Source organism: Sciurus carolinensis, chromosome 7 (genome assembly GCF_902686445.1).
Source record: "Sciurus carolinensis chromosome 7, mSciCar1.2, whole genome shotgun sequence".
Taxonomy (NCBI): domain Eukaryota; kingdom Metazoa; phylum Chordata; class Mammalia; order Rodentia; family Sciuridae; genus Sciurus; species Sciurus carolinensis.
The window spans coordinates 115,947,567-115,961,990 of NC_062219.1; the positions used below are offsets into that span (position 1 = coordinate 115,947,567).

The 14,424-nt window shown below is 40.1% G+C and overlaps 1 protein-coding gene across 3 annotated transcripts in view; it reads left to right on the top strand.

Moving 5' to 3' along the window:
• Window positions 1-14,424, top strand: part of Kif6 (kinesin family member 6) — a 392,117-nt gene that overhangs the window by 199,410 nt on the left and 178,283 nt on the right. For all 3 annotated transcript variants that reach the window (XM_047559645.1, XM_047559644.1, XM_047559646.1), the window contains 3 exons: window positions 8,510-8,615; window positions 9,454-9,592; window positions 12,183-12,398. In XM_047559645.1, the coding sequence (XP_047415601.1) occupies window positions 8,510-8,615; window positions 9,454-9,592; window positions 12,183-12,398 (461 nt within the window). The remainder of the gene's footprint in view (window positions 1-8,509; window positions 8,616-9,453; window positions 9,593-12,182; window positions 12,399-14,424) is intronic.

The following is a 14,424-nucleotide window of genomic DNA, read 5'->3' on the forward strand; positions in this document are numbered from 1 at the left end:
TTCATCCCTGCATTTATAAAGAGCTTATAAAACATGTCTTTAAGGATGTCTTAGTTTATTTAAAATTATTTCAAGATAGTTTTTTTTAATTCCATAAATGGAATTACGTGACCATGAATACATATTCCTATAAATAGGTCATGTCTTCATCATTCAAGAGGCAAACCAGTCAGATTTTCATTTTGATTTTTCACATTTGGTCTTTCAAATCACTAAAAGTATCAAGAAGTTATACATCTGTGCATTTGAGGTGCCACGGAACAGTGCTCTTGTGGAGGTGAAGGAAATACACCATACTACAACAAATCTTGAGGGGAAACTCAGCATAGGAATTTCTCCTGCATCACCAACACCATGAACTCTCTGGCCCCTTCTATTTCTTAAAAAACAGTTCATTCCAGCCAAGTGACGGACACCAAACTCAGTTCCTTGCACGTGAGGGCCCATGTCTTTCTCTTACTGGTTAGGGCAAGCCGAGCATACAATATATATATAAAATACTGTCACAAATCAGAGACTTCTGAAAGGAAAAACTCCAAGTAACTACCTTGAAGTCAGTGGAGAATGATTCTTTCAGCAGAATCTAAGAAAAAACAAACTGGAAACTATTGACCCCAAAAAATATTTGTGTCATTTCCTTTGGTCATGTCCTCTTGGCACAATCTCAGCCCTCAGTTTTTCATGCCCTGTGGATTGTAGTTAATCATAATTGTGAATTTATTGTTGTTATCTGAATTTCCCTCTTGTACATTACATGTTGTTCCAACACTGTATATTGGAAAAGGTCACATCCCATAAGAGAATCCCATCTTCTTTGCCCCCTACCACTGGATCTCAGGAGCCCCCATCATTACAGCTTGTTGAAAACTCTTCTTTGAAATGGCAGACCCATCTCACTTCAATTAGAATGGCAATTATCAAGAATACAAGCAACAATAGGTGTGGTGAGGATTTGGGGGGAAAGGTACTCATACATTGCTGGTGGGACTGCAAATTGATGCTGCCAGTACTCCGGAAAGCAGTACGGAGATCCCTCAGAAAACTTAGAATGGACCCACCATTTGACCCAGCTGTCCCACTCCTCCATTTATACCCAAAGGACTTAAAATCAGCATACTACAGTGACACAGCCACATCGATGTGTATAGTAGCTCAATTCACACTAGCTAGATTGTGGAACCAACCTAGATGCCCTTCAATAGGTGAATGGATAAAGAAACTGTGGTGTATATCCTCAATAGGAATACTACTCAGCAATAAAGAAGAATAAAATTATGGCATAAAATTATTAGGTAAATGGATGGAATTGGAGAATATGCTAAGTGAGATAAGCCAATCTCAAAAAAAACAAAGTCCAAATGTTTTCTCTGATAAGTCGATGTCGATACATAACCTGGGGTGGGGGGGTGGATAAGAGAAGAATGGAGAAATGTTAGACTGTGTAGAGGGAAATGGAGTGGGGGTCAGGGGAAGGAAAAATGGTGGAATGAGACAAGACTCAATACTCTTGGTACATGCATGAATACACAAATGGTGTGACTCTACATCGTGTACAACCAGAGAAATGAAAAGTTGTGCTCCATTTGTGTATGATGAATCAAAATGCATTCTGACATGTATAACTAAATAGAACAGACAATAAAAAGAAAAGGAAAAAGGAAGGAAGGAAGGGAGGAAGGGAGGAAGGAAAGAAGGGAAGGAAGGAGGGAGGGAGGGAAAGGGCAGACCCAAAGTTTATTTGTTGGTCTCATCAACCTTGTTGTTTGTGTCTTTACTTACTATAAAAAAGAGTCTGCAAGAAAGCTTTGAATTGAAAATACAAATGTAATATGCCAGGGATTGTGCCAAGTGGAAGACAGGTTTCTGAGTTGAGCATCTTTGTGGTGTGAAGGGAAAAAATGGAGATTACTGATTCAGAAAGTCTGTTTTCAAATCTCCGCATTTCTGTTTCCTACCTTAGTAACAGTATGCAAGTTTCTTAACTTTTCTGTTTTCCTAACCTCATTTATGAAAGAGGGATAATAGTTTATAGGTTTATGGTACAGATGAATAATAAAATACATGTGAAAGGGTCAGCTTTTTAAAATGGATGTTCAATGAAAATAATAATAAAATAATTGGGAGGAGGCAGTTATATCATAGAACCAGCTATGATAGTCCCTTTTGTTCTTTTTCCACTTAGATAAGAGAACACGGGTAAAGTTGCTAGCACAGTGCCCAGGACATAGGTGACCATCAGAGATGTTAGTTCCTCTTTAACATTTCAATTTATTTCTTTGGTTCCCAGGGCTGAAAAGATGTGCTTATCTTCTTGTTTATACATCCCAATTGCCTTGTTGCTTCTTAAACATCAGTGTGCATGCACATTATGGGGAAATGTCCTCAAGGGCAGGTTCTGATTCAGCAGGTCTGGGACAGGGCCTGGCAATCCACATTTCTAAAAGACTCCCAAGGGGATGATGTTAATAGGTACAGCTGGATAGGAGGAATAGCTTCTAATATTCTATAACACCATAGGAAAACTATGGTTAACGGTTAATTGAATATTTCAAAACGACGAGTAGAGAGGATTCTGAATGTTCCTAATATAAGGAAATGATAAATGTCTCAGATGGTAGATATGCCAGTTAGATACCTTGATCTTATCACACACATTGTGTGTGTGTGTGTTGAAATGTCACACTGTAGCCCATAAATGTGTACCATTTCTATGTGTCAACTAAAAATAGAAATATATTTTTAAAAATAATAAACATAAATGACTCCCAGGTAAGGCCTCTGAGGTTGATCCACAGTTCACACAGAGACTAGCAAGGCATTAAGAGGCCAGGCAATACCCTCTCTTTGTTCCTTGTGCTATCTCACTTCATCAACCTTAGAGTTTAGAGATGATATTGTTTCACAAATTTTATAAAGTTTTGTCCCAGCACCGTTGGTGAGTTAAGGTCATCCAGCCCAATAGTTAAGCCACATTCCTGTCTCACCAGGATCAGTTATTTCCATTGTGTAACTACTCCCCCATTTTCATATTGAGTTATATTCCTAGAAGTAAATCGGTATTGAACTTTCCTTTTATGTTCAGTTCTTTCCCAGATCTTTGCTCAGTAATATGTAAAACAGTTCATCAGCACTACCTAACCCTGTCAGAGACAGCCTATCCCTACAAAGCGGTGTTTAATGGCAAAATGGGTGGTACTCTTCAGGCAGATTTTAGCACTTTTTGGTGTAATTAATGTCAGTTAGGTTCTTAAATCAGACTCCTTCCTAAATCTTTGGAATGAACTTTTTCCCAAACCAGTGATGAGACAGATGAGCTAAACTCCATCAGCTCAGGGAGCCGGGGCATTTCCGAGGTTCTATCACAGAGTGGCCCTGACTCACCAACTGGAATGTTTTCCATCCACTTGGTTCTTTCTAGTTCAATATCAGAGGACAAGGTCTTACTGCTTTGTGCTCCCTAGCCTTGTTTTGTTTTTGTTTTTGTTGTTTTGTTTTGTTTTGTTTTAAGTGCTGGGGATTGAACCCAGGCCTTGTGCTTGCAAGGCAAGCACTCTATCAACCGAGCTGTATCCCCAGCCCCTCTAGCCTTGTGTTAATACATTCCTGGAATACTACTGTGCTGCTGGACTCTCCTGTCGTCTTTGTTCCCCAACCGACGACAGCGTGCTCCCTCCCCCTGCGGGGGCACACTCCCATGGTCGTGCCAGCCGCCATGTTCAGTTCAGGTTTGCTCTTCTTCCTGAGGCCCTGGTAGCTCCCAGATTTCCCACAACCAGCACCTTCTAGAAGTTCATGCTGACAAGAACATGTTCATAAAACTATTTTACCAAAGTTATTTGAAAATAATGAAAATATCTTAATCACATTCAATAAATAAATAAATAAATGATGGATTTATTTTAATAAACATAATTACAAAAATACTGCAGAAGAGTGAGCTTAGCTCAGATCACTGGTCTTTTCTGCAGGGAGATGATAAATGTTCTTGAGCCAAAGGCAACCAGCCAAAAGCTTCCCCTCCTTCTTTCATTCCTTCCTTTGTTTCTTTTTGTCTCTTATCTTCTTTTTTTATATGTTAAAGAGTACTTGCAAAATCCCTGCAAAGGAATTCATTGCTAACCTATCCATATATATCATGAGTATTTTTTAACATCTGCAAGCATACCACCTCACCACCATTTAAAATAGCGCTTAACTATGTATATAACTGTGCCATCATTTATTTTCCTAATCTCCTAATGTGGCAATTTCCAGTTCTTTTCCAACTTTTTTTGCTGTTACAAGTCATGCTGGTCCATGACCTTGTTAAGATTTATGTGACTGTTACTCAGCTATTTCCTGTTGATTTATCTAACTGCTTACCTCCTCAAAGAATTGGAGTAGGTGTGAGTTCTCTATTTTAGAAGTCCATTGTCCAGTATGATATTTAAATAAATTTATTAACTTTGCTATAGAGTGGTAAGTACTGTGCTTCAAAACTTAGATTCTACAGTCAGCCTGCCTGAGTTTGAATACTAGCTTTGCTGTTTGCTTCCTGTGTGACCTTGGGCAAGATATTTAACATCAGATTGTACTTCAGATTCATTGCTTATGATATGGAGATAATAATAGTACTTCTCTCATAGGATTGTTTTAAGGATCAAGGAAATGGTATATGCAAATAGCATAAAGGAATATCTAGCTAATGATAGAAGCTAACTATATGAAGCTTGTGTTGTCTCTTTATTCATGCTATTAAATCTAAGTTTCCATGGGAAAATGTCTACTGTCAGAACTTCATTTTTTTGTAAGGAATCTAGGGAGCAGAAAGAGGGGAGTAGTGGTCTCAAGGGGGTAAAACACATACTAGGAAATGTTGCCAATCCTAATTATATGGCTGGCTATCAATATTTATAATACAATGGAGTTCTGAATGAGGCCACAAGCTTCCCAAGATCCCTCATTAGCCGTTTGGTGGAGACAGGAATAGTCACCCTACACACAACACCTAACACCCTGCCCTCAGCTGGCTCGTGTGTCCAGACACACTTGGATTCTCTGTAATAGTTCTTGTCCATATGGGTTAGAATGGAATGATCTGCATTTATTTTTACCCTTCCTCGAGGGTTCTTTTCTCCTAGTGAAAAACAGAAAGTCTCTGTTGACTTGGACTCCTCCTAAAGAGCAGACTTTACTGTGGTCCCTGGGCCTCCTCGGAGAGCATTTTCTATAAACATTCCCCTGTCCAGCAGGGTTCTGGCAGCTGGAGACCCCTCAGTGGGAGCAGGGACTAGGTATAAACTTGGGAACTATTTGGGGAGATAAGAAAATGCAGGGAATCTGAGGTCATTCATTCAGTCTTAACTACCAGAAGGGTAAGCACGTCAGAAACATCTGAATTAAGCATTTTTCAGAATTTTAATTAGTAGCCAAGTCGTTGCTTGATAAGAAAATAAGTTTAATAATAAACCAAATGTATGAAGGAAAGATCAGGCCTTTTTTATTTTCTTGTCTAAAGAGGCTCTGTGACCCTAAGTACTGAGAACAAAACTGCAATCCAAGGCCTGATTTTCATTCTTAGTCATTTGAGAGACTAAGTAAGTCCTAGAACAAATAAAGCAATCTAGTTCTTTTAATTAGGCAGAAGGCAGTTCTTACCCATTTTTTTGGATCATGGTCTTGATGTCCTATTCTGTCCCTTGGGCACCTTGATGGACTCACCAAGGCCCAGTGAGCCTGAAGGATCTGCTAGTGGCCGCCCAGATCATCAGCAGCCTTGTATCTCACAGTGCTTTCTTGTGACCACTCCCCCTTCAACCCTCCACTTGAGACTGTTTGCTAGAATATATACTTTAGGATCAAACTCTAGAGAAGTTACTTTCAAAAGAAAAAGCAAGAAGGAAGAACTGATTAACTCTTGCTAACCCCTTAATCTCATCTGCTAGAAATTTTGTGGCCACTGGAAACCACAAAGTGCTTTCACTCCAGAGAAATCTAGAACTCATGGCCATTTTCACACTTGCAGAATTTCTGCTAAGGAAAGTACAAGCAGATAATCATTACTATTTTTTGAAGATTTATTCAATGGGGATTGTACATCCAGACCACCTCATGGGTCACAGAGGAAGGTGGCAACTGCGAACATGTTACTGCTATGCCAGTCATAATAGCAGCAGTGCAGGCACAGTCTAGGGTACTCTGGAGCCATTGCAAATGAAACAGCTCTGCTTCACATGCACTGATGTGGAAGATAGTCTGTGAGAGTCTTCAGATAAATAAGATTGGCATGGTGGTACCTACCTGTAATCCCAGGTACTCAGCAACTGAGGCAGAGGATGGCAAGTTCAAAGCCAGCTGGCAACTTAGTGAGACCCCCATCTTAAAATAAAATAGAGTTGGGGATGAACTTCAGTGGTAGAGCACTTGCCTAGCACACATGAGGCTCTGGGTTCAATCTCCGGTACCACAAAAAAAGAAAAAGAATGGTGTAGAACATCATTGAGAGTGGGATCTCATTTTTGTAAAAGCAAAGAGAATCCACAGATGAATCTATTAGGTATAGGTGTCTGCTTCACTGAAAACCATAAGAATGTGTTTCAACTGTTAACAGTGAACCTGGGGCATTAAGAGCAACTCAAGAAAATAGGAATGGCAGCAGGGCAGTGGGCGCTTTCACCTTTCATTCACTCATAGCTGTGTTTGTCATTTTGTTCCTAAACATGTATTTTAGTAATACTTTACACACAAAAACCTTTTAATCGTTGTATCAGAAATGAATTAGCTCTGTTCTACAGAGAAACATACCAAACAGCAAATAGGGCCCAAGACAAGTACCCCTCCACTGAAGGGTCTCCTTAAGAATGACAACGTAAATTGTCTTAGGGTTGCAAATGTCAGCTGTGCCATATTACAGATTATAGGCAGGGGCAAAAAGGACATCCAAGGGTTACTCTGTGATAGAAATCATTATATCTTGAGAGGGCTGATAGGAAAAGTGGAAGGGAAATATGTTCAGCTTTTAAAGATGTTGAAAGTCTGCAAATATTTTATTTTATTTTATTTATTTTTACAGATTGCATTTTTATTCATTGTACACAACTGTGGTTTCTCTGGTTGTACATGATGTAGGTTCACACCATTTGTGTACTCATACATGTACATAGGATAATGATGTCTGTCTCATTCCACCATCTTTCCTAACCCTGCCCTCTTCCCCCATCTTTCCCTCTACACAATCCAAAGTTCCTCCATTCTTCTCTTACCACCCCCCACCTTCCCCCTACCCAACCCTGTTCTGTGTCATCATCCACTTATCAGAGAACGCATTCCGTCTTTGGATTTTTGGAATTGGCTTATTTCACTTAGCACGATATTCTCCAATTCTGCAAATATTTTCATAGCAATGCTAGAAAAATATACTGTGGTGGCATTATAATACCTCGCATCTTAGATATTGATGGCCATCCTAAAACCCTCTTTACCAAGAGTTCCAGCTCAACATAGAAGGGAATGATTTCCATGTGAAGAAATTCATTGATTAACATATTTGTGTTGAGAATCCAAAAACTGGGGGAGGGGGACACAAAGATGAATCAGAGCCAAGAATGTCCTCATGATACTTTTAAAGAGGGGCAGGGCAGGTGGGAGGCCAGGTGCATAGAGACTCTGGAATGTAACTGGAACACATGATGATAAAAACTGAACTGGGACTTCTGACTAGAGTGCTGGGATGGTCCCTCCAATGGGAGGTACTTTGTTTTCTGTTTTGTCTTAGGATAGAAAAAGTATGAAACTCATTGTAAGCAAAGAGGAGAGAGTCTGTGCAGAGAGGTGATTAAAAGGTAATTAATCAAGGAAGCCCTGGAAGAAGCAGGAAGAGCCCAGGCAAGAGGTTAGGCTTAAGAAGGAGGAAAGGTATTATCCAAATTAAATCAAAGAAGGAAGAGGGCCTGGGTGTGAGGCAGAACACCCTGAGATGAAGGAGAAGAAAACTGAGTCATCGCTTGAACCAGCTTGCTTTCTCACTCTGGTGAGAACTTGCTTTATTGATGAAGAGTGAAAGTAGTGGTAGACCTGGGAGTTATGGAAAGATCTAGAATAGCCACTATGAAGACTATAAATTAACCAGGAATGATGAAAAGGACTGTGGAGCATCACTCAGATGTCAGCTAGGGCTGCATAGCATGAATTTTTAATGAAACTAATTTTTCTTAAAACTATTTTTTGTTACTTTCTCTAGCACTGTGACAGCTAGGCACAGGAAGAGAGAATTCAGTTTGACTAGAATGGAAGGACTGTACAAATCAAATCATTCATGAAAACTGCATTTGAACATTGATTGGAAATGAGCCAAATCATTGCATCATTATAGATTTCGCATTATCACTTTTTTTCCCCTTAATTGTTATAGTCCATTTTCTGTGAAAAAGTAGGGACAATATCCTGGACTTCAAATGTTAACCAAGTGTTGCCTTGAGAATTTCTAAACTTTCTAGCTCAAACTTGTTTCTCATGCATTATGTATTTTTAGGCTGGAAAAACTAATAACATCCTTTTTGGAAGACCAGGATCCAGAGAGTAGACTAGAGGTTGGCGCCGATATGCGTAAAATTCATCACTGTTTTCATCATTTAAAGGTAAATTGAAACGTTTCCTTCGGTAGAAACCTTTTCCTGCCATGCTCAAACTGCAATAAAAACTTTTCTAGTTGACCAACTCTTGAAAATTTGGGACCCAGCTTCACACATGCAGAAAATGGTGTGAGCTTTGACCCAATGCTGTGATGACCACTGACTTTCTCCTGAAATTGTATCTTACTTGCCGATAGATAACTCAAACCGTGAACTTCTAATTCTTTTGCTAGGAATCTCTACCTCTACACAGAATAGTTCTGTGTTCCAAAAACCAATTTTAAAATGGTATCGAGTGAATCATATCCTGCATTTTTTAATTTATCCTTATAATTCACTTTCCTCTGCCTTGGGTTTTACCTTTCATGATGAGGAGATAGGGTTATCACTATGTGTTACTTCTACCTTAGCTGGATTTTTGCACACCTCAGTAAGGTAATGAACATTGCTGTGGTCTCTGCTGTGGGCTGGATTGGGCAAGGCAGCATTGAACAAGTCATGGAGAAGACAGATGTGCAAAGAATAATACATGATAGGGGCTATGATCAAAGCATGAATGGAGCGCTATTGTGTTATGTAGAAAGGGAAGCGAGTCCAAGAGGAGATAGTGTTTGAGGAAGAATTTTCCAATTTAGAGAAAGAGAGATAAAGATGGGGGAGAAGGGAGGGTGGAAGGCAGGTAGACCAGGAAGATGAGCTGGCGGGAAAAGGGACTGTGGAATTGAAGGAGGCAGGACAAGGCAGGCTCGCCTGATATGTTCAGGGAATTGTTAAAGGGAAAGAGTCAAAGACATGAGAAAATCTGGAATGGAGATGGGTACTAAACTATTCTTTCAACTTACAGAAACTACTGAATGACAAGAAGGTCCTCGGGAACAGTACAGTCTCCTCTGAAATCAAAGAGCCAGACTGCCAAGAACCGGTGGAAGAGGAAGAATATAAAAAGCTACGAGACATTCTAAAGCAGAGAGATAATGAAATCAGTATCCTTCCTGAACCATGAGAAACCCTCTGTCCTGGCCTGAAAGCCAGGTGGAGACAGTTCCATGACTCCCGCCAGCCACAGCACCCAGGGCCCACCCTGCCTCCCATTCACCTGCTCCTTCCCATTGAGAAGTAAAATGTCCCTTCAGCAAGCACAGTCCAGTCACTTGTGAAAAAGAGTAGCTATAAAAGAAAGCATTTGACCTTATGTTTAGCTTGATAGAGTTATTCTACAGAGAACATTTCAGTTCATGGAAAAGTATGAACTTTTTAATGCCATCTCTTAACATTAAATTTGTGAAAATATAGTTTTTGACTATTCTGTGGTGCTTTTTCTGGTTCAGTCCTGAGCCAGTAAGTTAGTTGGTTATCTTTAGCTAGCTGACCGGACACCAGGCTGACCACAGCCTTACCGTGGCCCAGAGTTTGTGGCTGGTGTGTGGGTGAAACTCAAATCATGGCTGAAAAAAAAATGGCAAATGGTATTTAGCTTATGAAGAGCTGAGATTGATTTAAATGTAACTTTTTATTTAAAAGGCAGATCTACTGCTTCGGGTTCCACTTACAAATGTTTCCGAATTTGGAAGTGAGAAGAGATGAGCATCCAAGACAGAATTTATTGGCTCCAGGCGGCAGCATGTACAGGGTCCTGAGAGTAGTGGCAGCCCACGGGACCATGAGCTGCCCCTCCTTGCAGTTGAGGTGGTTCCTTCTAAAGAGCTCCTGTTGGGGTGGTTAGACCTCAGGACTCCCTGAGATTTCTTTAGTACTGTTTCTCATTTTATCTTTCAAGCTTCTTGTAAAAGATTTGACATTTTCCTGACATTTGCAGCATTTAAACACACACAGGAAATCATTTCGGTCAGTTCATTATAAGCAGATATTTTTTACTCCTTTTTTAAAGTTTCTAAAAGATCCTTTAGCTTCGGCTATTGTGCAAAATGCATAAAAATAGTCTACGTAAAGGAAATCCAGAAATAAAGAGGTAAAAACAAACCAAATACAAAGTAGGTCTGCTGCCTGATTAGCTTCAGTCTCTAATTTTAGCTGAGCATTAGCAGACCCTGTATGTCAGATTCAGTAAGTTTTAGCTGCTTTATTATTTGGCCAGCAGTAGGTTCAACTGTGAATCACACCCACACACGAGCCTGTCTGTGAGTGCTGCCCACAAGTGTTGTCACCCCTGCATTCCTTTCCCTCTCTTACCCCATCCATCTCCAGGGACAGTCTCAGCCTGGACCTCAGTCGGGCCCCAGCCCCAGTCTGAGCTCTGCTTCTTTTCCTGGCCTTGATCCTAGTCCAGGATCTTCTCCCCTAAATACTCCTACCAACTTCTTAATCCCCTTCATGACTTATGAATGTCTGTGCGTGTAGGGGGATGAAATGAGATATGACAGAGAGGGAACAGGCCAGGCTTGTTCATATACATTTATTTTTATAAGAGAGCGAGAGAGAGACATACATCATCTCCCTTCTTCACTGCGGTGAATCTGGGTACCACTATTCACTTGGGGCTACACTAGATTCTTTACTGACTGTGAATAATACAAAGTTCCCTCCATCTGAGTCTCATATCCAAAATGATGGTGCACAGGAGTCAGAGTGGACAGAACTGCACTGGAATCCGTACCTGAAGTGAAATCCCAGCTCTTCTCGTGTTAGCTCTGTGACTACTCAGCGAAGCTCTTCCCTGTCCTTCAGGAGCAGGAGCACAAGACCTGCCCTGACAACCTCACTGTGCTGAGCAAAGCCAGAAAGAGCCCAGGCATTGTGGAGCATTATGCAATGGAAGCTGTGCTGACATAAACGATAAGTAAACTCAGAAGAAGGGAAAAGCAACAGCTAAGATGTAATCATCTCAAAATTTATGTTCATCAAAGGCTAAAAACCAATAAAGGCTCTTGATGCATCCAGTTACTCAGTCAGGTTTAGAGGATGTTTTCTTATCTTTCTTTGTGGACCCAGAAGGCCAAGACTGTGATAGGTGTGAGAAAGACACGATTTCCCATGGGTGGCGAATGAGAGGAGTGATTATACTTGAGATCAACAAGAGATGGTAGTGCTGTCAAAGTGTCCACCAACAACATTGAAGGTCTGTCAATGGAGTGACAGTGGTTCCATTTCAGTGACATCATCAGTTTGAACAAACTCCAGATACAACTTCACAAAACATAGAACAAGGTGGATTCAATATCCAGCACAGCTCAGCCAAAGGGGAGAATCTTCCCAGATAAAAGACTGATTTACTCACAGATATATGCACAGCTTCACTGCCCACCTGACTTGTTTGCTTTACTTTTTATTTACTCTTTCATAAGAAAATTAAGACATCTTATTTAAACTAAGAACATTTTGAAGATCATTGAGTTTGCTAATTTTTCACCTAGTGTTGTCATGGTAAAAGACTAACAGCCTCCTTATTGTCCACAGCTGTGTGATAGGACTTTGGAAAGTTAAAATCTTGCTTTAGTCAGTCTTTACCATATGTTAAGTACAAACGGTATTGGGAATATTAACTGCATTTGGATCATTTGTATTTTGATCATGATAATCTAGCATGAGTCATTCAATCCTTAAGTCAAATTTTAGATATTCTGGTCAACATGTTAAAAAAGGAAAAGAAGAAAACTCAGGATGCTCTCCACTTCTCTGGTATGGATAGAGGTGAAATCAGACTCATCCAGAGCTCACCCTTCCCACCTGGAAACCCAGAAGGTCAGAGGACTTCAGTATTCTCAACTCCCACCCAGTCCCAGGATTTCGGCACATTTGGGTACAGATCCAGTTTGCTCCACAAAAAATCAGGTCAGTTGATTAAACGTCCAGGATTTTTCATTGCCTGTAATGGATTTCAGTGTCGGTTTAAATGTGCAAGGAATGAAGGCTCTAACAATGTATTGGTTAGAATTATTTTTCTGTCAAATCTCTTAAATTAAATACTAGTTCCCCAAATTAATGACTGAACTGAGAAAAACAAAAGTATGAATTTGTATAGCATTCAAAGGTAGAACTGGAAGGATCTAGAATGGAAAAGTGAACTGTAGAGAAAAGGAAGAAAACCTTCCTCTGACCTTAAGAAGGAACAAATAAGACCAAATATCACATTATTAACATGATGTCATGTTTATTATTAAACCCAAATGAGCTATCTGTGCCAAAACAATTTTAAAGTATTAAATTTTAAAGTAAAAAAATTAGAGTATTTAAATTTTAAAGTATTATCACAATCTTATAGGACCATAAATTAGCAAAATGATTGGGCCAACTCAGAAGCATCCTCCTCTTTTCTAGCTTTTAGTAAGTGTGTAAATACTGCTGCTATAGAACCCTCCAGAAGTCCAGGTCTATTTGTGTATGTTTTCCTTGGTAGACCAGCACGGCATGATGTATAGTCATGTGACTGGTGCCTTGTCCAGGATATGGAAGAATCCGAAGTATGGGATGTACTGGGAAAAAGGGTGAAATTTTCCCTTTTTGGCAACATAAGTTGACATTTTCTGTATAAACATTTGTTGGAATGTACTACCTGACACATGTGGCTTCTTGAAGGATCTAACCTGGGAACAATCAGAGCATGGTATTCATTAAGAAGGGCACTCTTTAGTTAACAAAGACAACTTTGAGCAGTGTGGAGATATACTTTGTGATATCACATTCCTGTAGCTCTTAATTCCAAATCTCCCTGCATTGAATAGTTCTTCAAAAACACAGTTGAATGAATTCAAACTCCCAGGAAAACAAAAATACCATTTATCATAATGACAGCAGACAGTGAAAATCACTGATTCCTTTCTGTGACTGTTTTCTATACAACTTTGCTATATTTATTGTAGATAACAGCTGGGTGGAGAAAAAAAAGCAGGGGAGCCATCTGCGTTGGTGAATTCTTTACCCATCCATTTATTCATTCTTCTTTCGTTCAACATGTATTATCGAGCACCTACTTTGTTCTAGGCACGATGCTAGTTATTATCACAGCCAAAGTTTACATAGCCCTTATATATACCAGATACTATGCTAAATCCTCTGTTTGAATTAACTCTTAAGTCCTTATCCCCAGAGAGGAGTCCTTATTTTACCCCCATATTACAGATGAGGATACATAGACAAACACAACCTCTGACCAGCCACTCAACAATTGATTACAAATTATATCTATATATTAGTAAGGGAACATCTGCCAGGAACCTTTCCTGCACTTAAGACCAGAAAGATCAAAAAGAGGGGTGAGGGTAGATGTCCAGTGGAAGGAATGTTGTAAGGAAAAGGAATCAATTGCTTAAACAGCTTTGAAGGCCTTTGTAGTAGAAAGGAACATTTTAGGAATCAAAAAAACCGGGTATGGTTGGCATCTGAGGAGTGATGGAGAACCTGGGGAGGCAAGTTGATTGACATGTATGTGCTGAGCAGATTGACACTAAGACCCATGACCTTAAGGGACCATTGTAGTACTTTAGGACAAAGGATAGGGATGCTGAGAGGATGAGGCAGCAGAAGCATTTAGGATGTCGCGTGCACAGGGCTTGATTGCCAATAGGACGTGGAGGGTGAGGATGAGGATTGGCCTCCAGGTCCCACAGTAGCTTATGAGACTCGTCATGATGGTAAAGAACAGTGAGTGCCTCTGCTGGCCACTGAGTACATGGTCTCTGCTGTTGGAGCCCAGAAAAAAAATGGTACCCCAAAGTGTGATGCTCTGCAATGCTATGTACATTGAACTGAAGGACGTCAGAAGGGCCTCAGAAGCAAACTCTCTTTCCAGCCTTCTCCCACTCTCTTTCCTACTCTGTTTTCACCCCTTAGACAGGCCATAGACACTGGAACTCCTCTC